The 11,626-nt window shown below is 35.3% G+C and overlaps 2 protein-coding genes across 3 annotated transcripts; both read left to right on the forward strand.

The window, feature by feature from the left end:
- Window positions 1-6,967: 6,967 nt before the first annotated feature.
- On the forward strand, window positions 6,968-8,030 carry LOC111461005 (probable WRKY transcription factor 23). The gene is made up of 3 exons (XM_023104427.1): window positions 6,968-7,251; window positions 7,343-7,489; window positions 7,577-8,030. Exons 1-3 carry the CDS (start codon window positions 7,046-7,048, stop codon window positions 7,959-7,961), a joined length of 738 nt encoding a protein of 245 aa, XP_022960195.1. The 5' UTR covers window positions 6,968-7,045; the 3' UTR covers window positions 7,962-8,030.
- Window positions 8,031-8,145: 115 nt separating this feature from the next.
- LOC111460650 lies at window positions 8,146-10,777 on the forward strand. Of its 2 annotated transcripts, XM_023103863.1 has the most exons (4): window positions 8,146-8,545; window positions 9,774-10,072; window positions 10,127-10,351; window positions 10,439-10,777. In XM_023103863.1, exons 2-4 carry the CDS (start codon window positions 9,820-9,822, stop codon window positions 10,582-10,584), a joined length of 624 nt encoding a protein of 207 aa, XP_022959631.1. In that variant the 5' UTR covers window positions 8,146-8,545; window positions 9,774-9,819; the 3' UTR covers window positions 10,585-10,777. The 2 variants fall into 2 exon arrangements, with proteins under 2 accessions (XP_022959631.1, XP_022959630.1); XM_023103862.1 differs by having other exon boundaries at window positions 8,147-8,545; window positions 9,774-10,351.
- The last annotated feature ends 849 nt before the right edge of the window (window positions 10,778-11,626 follow it).

The following is an 11,626-nucleotide window of genomic DNA, read 5'->3' on the forward strand; positions in this document are numbered from 1 at the left end:
AAAAAAAAAAAAAAAAAAAGACTTTATTGTATTTGAAATTAATTCAAAATCTAAATGGTTCGAAAGAATATACCAATAATTAATATAAGAAAAAGAAAGTGAATATAGAAAATGAAGATGAATATAGGGTCATTTTCATTTCTTTGGAATATTGAAGCCTCTTCCAAATAAAATATACTCTATTTTTTCGTATATTCTTTTTTAATAAATATAATATCTATAACTTTCGTGCATAAAAAGAAGAATATTCTTTTAGCTGCCTTATTTTTGTAGAATCATTTCTTTACTTATTTATTTATACCAGAATATTCAATTAATATATTTAAAAATTTACCAGACAGACACTACTATATTTATTTTTATTGGATAAAAAATTTAATGGGCAGAGGAATATTAAACATTATAGACCACACATTTATTTAATTTAAATTATTACTAAAATATGAGTGGACTAATTAAACTTATTGATAATTACCATTATTGGGCCGAACAACATCTAGAGTTTTCATAATGGGCCTTTACATAGTGGGCCATTATATAGTGGGCCTAGATTTCAGCCCATGTTTTTTACCAAAAAAAGAGAGCAATTTTCTTAAATCAAAATTGAAAGTAAAATAAAATAAAGATAATTATTGGAGGACTAAAACGAAAATTAGAATTTTTACAGAGTAAAAAACGAGAAAAAAATTTACCTTGCTTGAATAACGTATTCATTCATATACTTCAAACCGTTAATTCTAAAAATAATAATAAAGGGCGTCAAATTCCTCTATTTAATCATCTGGTCGATTTATCTCAAACGTGCACGTTTATGCTCATCTCCCATCATGACTGTCCTCGTTTTTTTTCTTTCTACGAGATATCATTAAAGAAATTGAAAATAAAAGTATATAATATAAACGTATATTATAACAATATGACATGACAACCATGTGATACGACATGACGAGACCGATCCTTAGAGGTTGAGCTAACTACTAAGCATGTGGGATGAAAATGATTAAACTAATTCATATTTCTTTCCAATAAAAGAAAATATAAATAAAAAACTAAAAAAGAAAATTTTGATATGTACATTGGGCATTATTCCCATGTGAGTGACCGCACCATCCATCAAAATAAAGTCAAGAACCCACGTGGACTTTACTTAATTAGCATTAATTAAATGCAAACATTATGATAAGGTGTTTTAATTTATTAGATCCATAATTTACCATAATGTGACATAATTATAATGTATATCCATATGGTCTTTAGCTTAGTGGCTTCACCAATAAAATGCAAACATATGTATTTATATTTAATGAAACCCTAGATGACATGTGCTTAGATAAATAATTTTAATTATTATAATTTAATATAGTTTCATTAACATGTGCTTAGATCAAAAGCTTTTATTCTCTAGATAATAATAATTTGGAACAAATAGATATTTATATGAAATTTTGCTTCGGGGTGTATATAGATTGAGTTGGATTGAGTTACGAAAATATTTTGAACCAACTCGAAACTTCGAGTTTGGTCAGGTTGGTTACCCAAATGAATCTAATAATGTTCACAACCCAACTCTCTATTTTCGGTTCATAAGTTTGAGTTGTTCGAGTTATCGGGTTATTTGAATATCATTAGGTGAAGGTAAAGACCGAAGAAATAAACTCAAACTTGCTAACATATATACATTTATTACCCAAACCGACCAAAAAAATCACAACCCACAAAATCTAACAAAATTTTTTTTTCGAATCTCCAAAAATTCAACCTAATCCGACCTTTGAATTGAATTGTAACAGCCCAAGCTCACCGCTAGTAAATATTGTCGTTCTTGTACTTTTTGTTTCAGGGTTCCCCTTAAAGTTTTCAAAACGCATTTTTTATGGAGAGGTTTTCACACCCTTGTAAAAAATGTTTCGTTTTTCTCTCCAACCGACGTGGGATCTCACAATCCACCCTCTTTCGAGGCTCAGCGTCCTCACTGACACTCATTCCACTCTCGAATCGATACGAGATCTGACATGAATAGTTTAGATTATTCAGATTATATATCGTGTTAGACGATTGAATTAGTATGATAAATCAACCCATGTTTTTAAATAAAAGTTTGATAACTAAGAACATTGATTGATGAGTAATGCATGTGACCTCCTAGCTTTAACCCCATCTATAGCCAACCAGGATAACCCTTTACCCTAATTATAATATATAATCAAACCCACCTTTAAACTCATAATTTATTCACTAACTATAATTATCTTCCTTAAAGTTTACATAGAAGACAAGAACTGAAGAATCTCTTACATAGAATTTAAATTATGTTTGTTCTTCCAAAGAAATCTGAGTTCATAACGTGTTCATCAAATTTTGCATCCGTACAATGAAGAAACAAAAAAAAAAAAAACTAATAATTTGGAGTGAAAACTTAGAGATTCATGAATGTTAGAACCAAAATCCGGACATGATATCCATACTGTCCGGTTTTGTTGCCACAAATATGGACAAGCTCACACACATAATTCATCAACCTCCCCTATAAATGTGTTGTGTTGTATGAGTAATGTAATGACGTTGAGAGGGGACGATGGCTTGTGTGTTTGTAAATGATATCCATTGAACTTGGAAAGTGGGGGAGGAATAATCCAGGGTGTGATTATATGAGGGAGGGGGGCTGTGGAAGATGGTGTGAAAATCATGTGGATGCATGTGCTTTGAGTTGGACAACATGCCCACCCCACCATCCTTAGTCTTTAATTATGTTTTTAACTCGGGACGGGTACCAAATATTGTCCACTTTAGTCTATTACGCATCACCGTCAGCTTCATGATTTTAAAACGCGTCTGTTAGGAGAGGTTTCTGTACCTTTTTAAGGAATATTTCGTTCCCCTCCCTAATGAACACTCCTGGATATCGAAGGTGTTCTTGGGGTGATCTCGGTGGAGACGATGGGGTCGGTCCATGGATTTTCCTTCTTTTTGTTGCATTTCGCTTAAAGGGTTGAAGGGAGATACTGTCTCAAGCTGTTCGCAAGAGCCAACCTGATCCTTTTCTCGAGAGATCCCAAACGAGGGAACCCTAAGAGAGTCGCCAACTCTAACTACTGTCCATGTACATTCCATACTAGATCTAACCATCTACCCATCCTACCTTCTCCACGTTCGTGACAACCTTTGTTTCAGTAGAGTATTTCAGTGGCATGTTTCAGTCCTCTTCTCTATTACTTAAAAAAAAATAAGCCACGGATTCAGGTACAAGATACTATCGTTACCATCTGAACAATTAGACATCCATTATCATCAGTAGCTACCGCTCGTTAACGGTGGGACGTGGAGTGAAAACTCGATTATATTTGAAATCTTATCCTCTCTTTCCTCACCAACCCATTTCACAAATTCCCCCCATATATATATATAAACCCTCTAGGTCATTACATTCATCATCCAAAGTTCCCAATTCCCAATTTCCAAAATCCTATCTCTCTCTCTCAAAGAGAAAACAAAGCAAAAGCAAGCCATGGGAGTTTACCCAGAAACCCTTTTGCTAGTTCAACTCAACATGAAAGAACCATCCCAAGATGAAACATCAATGGAAGAACAACAAGAACAACAAGAAGCCATAGCCAAGAGCTTCAACAGAAGAAGAAGAAGCAGCAACTCATTGATGAAGAAGAGAAGATCAAGATCATCAACTAGAATCGAGCAAAGAGTCAGCACATTAAGAAACCTCGTACCAAACATGAACAACAACAACAACAACCATGAAAGCTGTGTCGGATCATTAGAACAGCTTTTCACTCAAACAGCTGATTACATATTGTCGCTGCAAACAAGAGTGAGATTCATGAAGAATTTGGTTAATGTCTTATCTGCTTCTTCTTCTTCTAACGATCATGAGTGAGATTATTTCAAACATTTTTATTTTTTATTTAACTATTTAATTTTTATATATATGTATATGTGTTTCTCTAAAGATTGATATATGCGATTTTATATATATCATTCTTTTTCCTTTTTTTTTTCTTTATTCGTATTTGCATTTTTTTTTTAAATTTTCTTTTTTATTTTTCATTTGTAATATTATTGTGTATTATTATTATTATTATTTGGGTTTGATTTTATTTTATTTTTTCCTCTCAAAATTATGACAAACTTTATAATTTAACTCAAAAATAGCACCAAATTTAAATTAAAATGCTTAAACTAACTCAAAAGCTAAAATAATATTAGTAAAAACTTTTATATTTTGGAGCATGATGAAATTGGGCCTCAGGCCCAATAATTGAGCTCGTATAGAAATTATTTTTATAATCCACCACGTGTCCATAGTTTTCATCATGGAATAATCAGATCAATCACAACCGTACATACAAATGATCAAAATCTTTGAATAACATTTAAATAAAAATGGAGTTGACCACCAAATTTAATAAATAAATAAATAAAATAGATCATAATTTATTATCGAATGGCATGGGATATATATGAAGGAGAAGTCAAGAAATGGACCGACATTGTGATTCAAATGTGTTGCGTTGTCGACTCTTTAACGACGTGTCGGCACCTACCATTTTCAATATGTTGAGTGTTTAAATTTGCTTTTTTTTATTTATTTATATTAATGAAATTGTGGATATAATTTAATTTTAAATTTATTGTTTTAATTTCACGTAGATTAACATATAGCCTATGGTTTATCACGTACCTATGTTAGCTAATTAATTTTAATTTACTTAAACTTAGGGATTCTTAGTGTCAATATTAATGTCACGTCAAATAATATTTTCTCATAAATAAATTTTAAAAAAAGGATGTTAGCAAAAATTTAGGTAGAAAAATTAATTTATAAAAGGCTTTTAAATATGACACGTGTGATTTCAGAAATTTCCTTGTCTTTTAACCGAAATAAAAGAAACAGAACACGTACGATCGTACGACACGTCTAATCGAATCGACGGATGAGAGCAGCCCAACACCTTCCGTCGTGGATTCGACTTCGATCCGGCATGCTGACGTGTACCCGTACACTCTTAAAGAAAAAAAAAACATTTTTTTCTTTCTTGAAATTAAGTTTCTCGTGAATTTCGCCGGTTTTCTTTTACTCGTCGACTCGGTCCCACATCGGCGACCTTTCGGTCCAATTCCTTTTTCTTTTGCCGCTTTAAAGAAAAATGTAATTTTGCTTTTACTTCATATTCATATTTTTTTACATTCAATTAATACCATGAGTAGGGGTTGTCAGATGATTATAAACTCATTCCCTAAATTAGTCGAGACGGGACTTTCATCATCAACACGAATAAAATACGTCTCCCCTAAATCTAGGCTCGACTTCTTTGGAGTCTTAGTAATAAGATAAGGAAATTAATTATAAAGGGTAAGATTCGGATTACCTTGTTGATCGAATATCTCACGACAAGAACATTGTTTGAGATTCGAATCACTCCACAAGCAAGATCGATCATGTCTAACTTGAATGATTCTTGTTGGTCAAATATCTCAAGACAAGAACACTTGATTGAGATTCGAATCACTCCACAAACAAGATTGATCATGTTGAGCTTGAATGATTGTACATGCAACCTAAACTATGTAGAATTGCAAAGAAATTTAGCCATTGGGTAAAGAAAAACAAAAATGCTTCTTTTACTGTATTTTACAAATCTCCCTACAAATACAACATACATGACTTTATATAGCATCAAAATGAAACTATTAAAGGCATTCAGTTGTAACATTCATACTTAATGGCCATAATTAACCCTTATGTAATTGTAACCTAAAGTAAATTAAAAATCTTAAAATACATTAATGAAATACAATAAATTTAAATTATTCTAAATTGTAATCCACCCAAAATTTATAACATCAAACTTCATTTTCTTACAATAGGCATGAATTGAAATATTTTTTGATAATTTCAACAATATTTTCTTCACATCTTCATTGAAGTATATTGCATGATTGATGTCTCTTGGTTCATATCACTTAGTCATCTAACAGAAGTGTTAGTTTTAAGCACAAATTTTCTTTTAATATTGATGCAAATCAATTTTCGATTTAAACCTGTGTCCATTCCATGTCATGCTCGGTCCTTGATTCCGACTCATTTAGCTATTGATGATCGAGGTGCATTACTCAATTTTATTGGATTAAAATTGATCCAAGTTTAAGTGTTTTATGAATTTAAGCCAACTCGAACCTCGAGTTAAATTTGAATAAATAATTAGAAATTGAAAATGAAATGAGAAGGCAGCACGAAACTTCGGAACCACACGTGTGCACTTTTCTAGGGATTATATCGTCAAAAGAAGCGAAGAAAAAGGAAAACAAGATTTCTTTTATAGTACTACATGTCATGATGCATCATTAACATCAGATTACAAACGTTAAATAGAGTTGAGTTGAATTATAACTCTATTTTCAAGTTCGATTGAGTTATCAAGTCATACGAACACCCTTACATTTTCATTAAAAATAAATAATTGAAATTGATAATGGATCATGCGTGTATATTTAATATTTAAATTTATATACCAAAAATTATTAATCAATTAATTTTAAAATTTTTTAAAAATAAAATTATTATCAACCGAATTCCTCGGAAAGATGATTTGAATTCATCCAAAATCTATCACGTTATAATGATTTTGATACATTAAAATAATAAAATAATAACACTATTTTTCATAAATATTTGAATATCTTTTTTTATTAAATCCTTTTTCTTTTTTAAAGGAAAAGATTGGGGAGACAGTGAAGCAATTTGGGGATTGAGAAAAGCAAAAAAGCAAAATAATAATAATAGTTATTACGCATGCTTATAAAACGACGTCGCATTTCATCATTTGGCCGAATATACTTCACGTGCGTCTAAACCCCCGTTTCACACCGTACTTGTTTTCCACTCCCACTGTCCGTCCGTACAAAACATTGACCTGCAATTGCCGGTCACCACCACTACAAAAACAGCCTCCCTCTCCCCAAATCCCCATTATTCCCAATATCCCAACCCCTCAATTCTCTCTCTAAAAGCCTTATTTCACGGGTAGGGTTTATGGAGCTTGATTTAATTTGGTCGCAATTTGATATGTTTTCGACGTCGTCTTACCCAATTCAAAATCCTGCTATCGACCCCGAGAATTTGGAGATATTGAATGCATGGCCTACATCGTCCACCCAGCTCATCAACGATGAATTGTCGGAGTTGAAGCTACAAGAAGAAGAGAAACCTCGACCAAAAACGGTTAAACCTAACCACTCGTTAGTGTTCCGTCTTTTTTTTTCTCTTTTTAATTCAACAATATTTAGAGGCAAATATCATTTGTTGATGTATTTAAAACATTAAATTTAGGTCGAAAACAAAGAAAACGAATCAGAAGAAGAAAGAGCAAGAACAACGATACACGTTCATGACGAAGAGCAAAGTTGATCATTTAGAAGATGGATATAGATGGAGAAAGTACGGGCAAAAAGCTGTAAAAAACAGCCCTTATCCTAGGTAATATCGTTGTACTCAAATTACTATTATACCCTAAATCTTATGGTGCACGGATGTTTCTAACATGTTTTTTTTTTCTTTTTGTAGGAGCTATTATCGTTGTACTAGTGTAGCATGTAATGTAAAGAAACGAGTGGAGAGATGCTTGAAAGATCCCAGCATTGTTATCACAACTTATGAAGGCCAACACCCTCACTCTACCCCTGTCATGGCTCGATCAACCTTCGTCCCTCCGCCTATCTCTACCTCTCTCCACGAGGGTTCCACATCGTTCACCTCCACCCCTCCTTATCTCTTTCACAACCAAAACGTTCATAATTTAAATTTTGCCCGCCACCCCAATGACTTTGTGGCACCGTCATTTCATCACGAGCGATTGCCACAACACACTGCCTCCTTCGATCCACCTACTCATTTATTTGCTTCTACTACTAATTATGAGTTACTTCAAGATGTTAGTTGGTCGACATGATGTATTGTAACAGCCCAAGTTCACTACTAACAGATATTATCTACTTTGACCCGTTATGTTTCGCCGTCAGCTTCACGATTTTAAAACGCATCGTTTAGGAAGAGGTTTCCACGAATGTTTCGTTCCCCTCTCCAACAACTATGTCGTTTTATGTAATAATTTTTCAATAATTATTATTATGCGAACACCACATAATTTATTTATAACATATTTCTTTCCGCAAAAACAGAGATCTTTCTCCTAATTTATGAAACTATTTTTTAATTCACCAAAAGAATTTACTAAAAAAAAACTAAATTTACCCATAAAAAATTCAATTAATCCCCCATAAATGAAAAAAAAAAAAAAACATTTCCGGCCCAGAAATTTACAAATGTGACCGACGATTCAGAATCAAGTTTCATGGGAGTTACTGTTTCCGTTGGATTGATTCAATCGTCGGTCGCCATCTCCGATTAACACAAATTCGATCATTAATCCCTTGTTTTTTCTTCGATGATGTTCGTTTTGATTTTTCCCACCAGATGATCGGAAGAACACCATCAAAATCGATTTGGATTTTGTCGGTCTGAGCTTCAACTTCGGTATGGTTCTACTAAATCCTTGTTTGGTTCGACTCATTTTAGGTTGTTTTGCGATTAATTTGTTCCATTTCCCGTTTTTTTTATGGGTTTCTGTTTGGTTGGATGGTCTGTTTTGTTTTCGATCATTTCTGGTCTGATGGGTTTCTTGAGACTTCGGTGGCGGTGTTGTTTGTGTATTGTTGTTTTTCTCATTTGTTTGTTTCGGCATTGCCGATGTTGTTGGAAACTTTGGTGTTGGCTCATTTCCTGTTTTGATTGTTGTTTTCTTGCTTATCTTGTGTAAATTTAGGAGACTGATGGGTTAGATTGTTTGGATATCTCACCCCGGTTGGAGAGGTAACGAAGCATTCCTTATCTGGGTGTGGAAACCTCTCGAAGCATTCCTTACCTGGGGGTGGAAACCTCTCCTAGTAGATGCTTTTTAGAACCGTGAGGCTGACGGTGATACGTAACGGGTCAAAGTCGATAATATCAACTAGCGGTGGGTCTGGGCTGTTACAAATGGTATCAAAGCTAGGCACGAGCGATGTGCCTCACTCCTTTTATGGGTGTGGATTGTGAGATCTCACATTGGTTTGAGAAAAAACGAAACATTCCTTATATGGGTGTAGGAACCTCTTCCTAGTAGACGTGTTTTAAAACCGTGAGGCTAACGGCAATACGTAACGGGCCAAAGCGGACAATATCTACTCGCGGTGGGCTTGAGCGATTACAAATGGTATTAGAGCTAGGCACTGAACATTGTGCCAGCAAGGACGCTGGGCCCTAAAAGGGAGTGGATTGTGAGATCTCACATCGGTTGGAGAGGGAAACGAAGCATTCCTTATATGGTGTGAAAACCTCTTCCTAGTAGACGCCTTTTAAAACCGTGAGGCTAACGGCAATACGTAACGGGCCAAAGTGGATAATATCTTCTAGCGGTGAGCCTGAGCCATTACAAATGGCATCAGAGCTAGGCATCGAGCGGTGTGCCTCACTCCTTATGCGGGTGTGGATTGTGAGATCTCACACCGGTTAGAAGAGAGAATGAAGCATTCTTTATATGGGTATGGGAAGCTTTCCTAGTAGACACGTTTTAAAAACGTGAGGCTGACGACAATACGTAACGGGCCAAAGCGGACAATATCTACTAGCGGTGGGCTTGAGCCGTGGATTGTTTTTGTTTTTCTGTTTGTCATTGCTTTAAGGCCATTGTTTACAGCGATTGAATGCTGAGCTTTGATTGCAGAGTTCCTCTGTTCATTTATAGTTCAAAAGGCTATGAAATTGAGTGGATGGCTTTAAGAGAAGGGGATCTCACATTTGATCTGGAAAGCGGGGCGAAGATTGTTAAAGAGGATTCTGGAAATGTGGAGCCAAGTTCAATCAAACGAGCGGTGAAGAACATTTTTTGGGGTAGGTTGACCAAGGATACATTGCCACGAGACGAACGAGCTGCAGCCTCGAGCAGTTACGTTGCCAATATCATCCGTGATGCGAACATAAAATTGTTGATAGATAAGAATTTGAAAGGAGAAGAGGGTCGTCGTGAAGTCGTTGCTAATGTCGAGAAGAAGAATGATAGAGGGAAGCATAATAACAAGAAAAAGGCTCCAAAGCCACCTCGACCGCCCAAGGGACCTTCACTTGACGCTGCTGACCAAATGCTGGTCAAGGAAATCGCCAAGCTTGCCATGAAAAAACGATCGAGAATCGAGCGAATGAAAGCGATGAAGAAGGCAAAAGCTGAGAAAACATCTTCTTGCAATACTTACATACCAGCATTGATTATCACATGCCTCTTCTTCCTTGTAGTAATCATTCAAAGTAAGCAAGTTGTGCTTGATGTTGAAACTACGAACCGCTTCGATGTCCTTATGTTTTTAAGGATGTTTTGTTCGTGTTTGTCTACAGGTATAAGCTCTAGAAGCAGTTCATTGTTCCAGGGGTCGCCCGAACCGGCCGTTGGTGGTAGTAGCGGTTTCATTTCGGTTCAGTACATTATGAACTTTCCCAGAAATGAAAGCTATATACCCAATTCCACCACCTCTGTTAAGTGAGTACTTGTTGTTGATGCTGCCCTGCTGCATAGCTCGTGTCTGATTTTGTTCCTCTTAGAAAAGGCTGGCATGGTGGCTCCTATGGCCTTCATTTTTTAGTACTACACTTTTGTGTCTCTTTTCAAGAAACATCCCATTTTTGTAATCAAACCCTTTTATATTTTGATTTTATGTTGATGAGTTGAATTATGAACGTTTTCCCTCTCGGTTTCGATACCGAACCGGAAGAATTACGATGATTTGGTTGGCCGATGCTTACCGAGGAACAAACAGGTACGCCTACCGTCCAAATGATTCTTAGATTTCAAGATGATGAAACAATGAAAGCTTCCTTTGATCTTCATCTTTGGTTGCAGCAATCTCATTAGAGATACTTGTATGAAAACATCTCATGGAGTTCTCTGCATTTTGAGCCTTGTGGTCCATTCTTATCGTGTGACCGACATGACACGAAAAAGGGTATTGCCGAGATCATCGTTAAAGAGATGTTAGCGAATGGCGGAGAAATTCCAGTTCATATAGAGCTTTGTCGCCCTGACTGATCGATGCTGCAGTGAAGGAATGTCTAGCTGCCCATAACGACGTGCTGTATTGACATGTAACCAATTCAATGATCTCGAGAGCGTTGTAATGTTTTTGGTTAAAGGAGTATTAGATAGCGACTTGCTATGCCATGTATGTGACAGGGGTGGGTCGAGGCTTTGTGAAGGGGCATTTGGGTCGCGGCATTGGCATCGGCATCCGCATCAGCATCATGAATCTTGAAACGCTGCGACGTTAAGCAAGATCTAGGATTTTCATGAGGTTTTTTTTTTTAGTTTAAGTCAAGTTGGACTTAAAATCTTTACCTTAATTGTTCATATGAAGTCACATATATGAACATGTCTCACGAGACAACAATGCAACATCCATGTCGTGGTTGTGCTAGTCTTCCTACTTCATAAGAATATTTTGAGATCTCTAGAATATTGTTCTTTCTCGAGCTCTCGTTCAATTTCATACTCCTGACAAAAAAAAAAAAAAAAAAAAATTTTTTTTTTTT

Source organism: Cucurbita moschata, unplaced genomic scaffold, assembly GCF_002738365.1.
Source record: "Cucurbita moschata cultivar Rifu unplaced genomic scaffold, Cmos_1.0 Cmo_Scf00024, whole genome shotgun sequence".
Taxonomy (NCBI): domain Eukaryota; kingdom Viridiplantae; phylum Streptophyta; class Magnoliopsida; order Cucurbitales; family Cucurbitaceae; genus Cucurbita; species Cucurbita moschata.

Coding starts and splice junctions, on each gene's coding strand:
- LOC111461005 (XM_023104427.1), top strand. CDS start 7,046: ATGGAGCTTGATTTAATTTGGTCGCAATTTGATATGTTTTCGACGTCG. Junction 7,252..7,342: donor ACGGTTAAACCTAACCACTC/GTTAGTGTTCCG, acceptor CATTAAATTTAG/GTCGAAAACAAAGAAAACGA. Junction 7,490..7,576: donor AAAAACAGCCCTTATCCTAG/GTAATATCGTTG, acceptor TTCTTTTTGTAG/GAGCTATTATCGTTGTACTA.
- LOC111460650 (XM_023103862.1), top strand. CDS start 9,820: ATGGCTTTAAGAGAAGGGGATCTCACATTTGATCTGGAAAGCGGGGCG. Junction 10,352..10,438: donor CCTTGTAGTAATCATTCAAA/GTAAGCAAGTTG, acceptor GTTTGTCTACAG/GTATAAGCTCTAGAAGCAGT.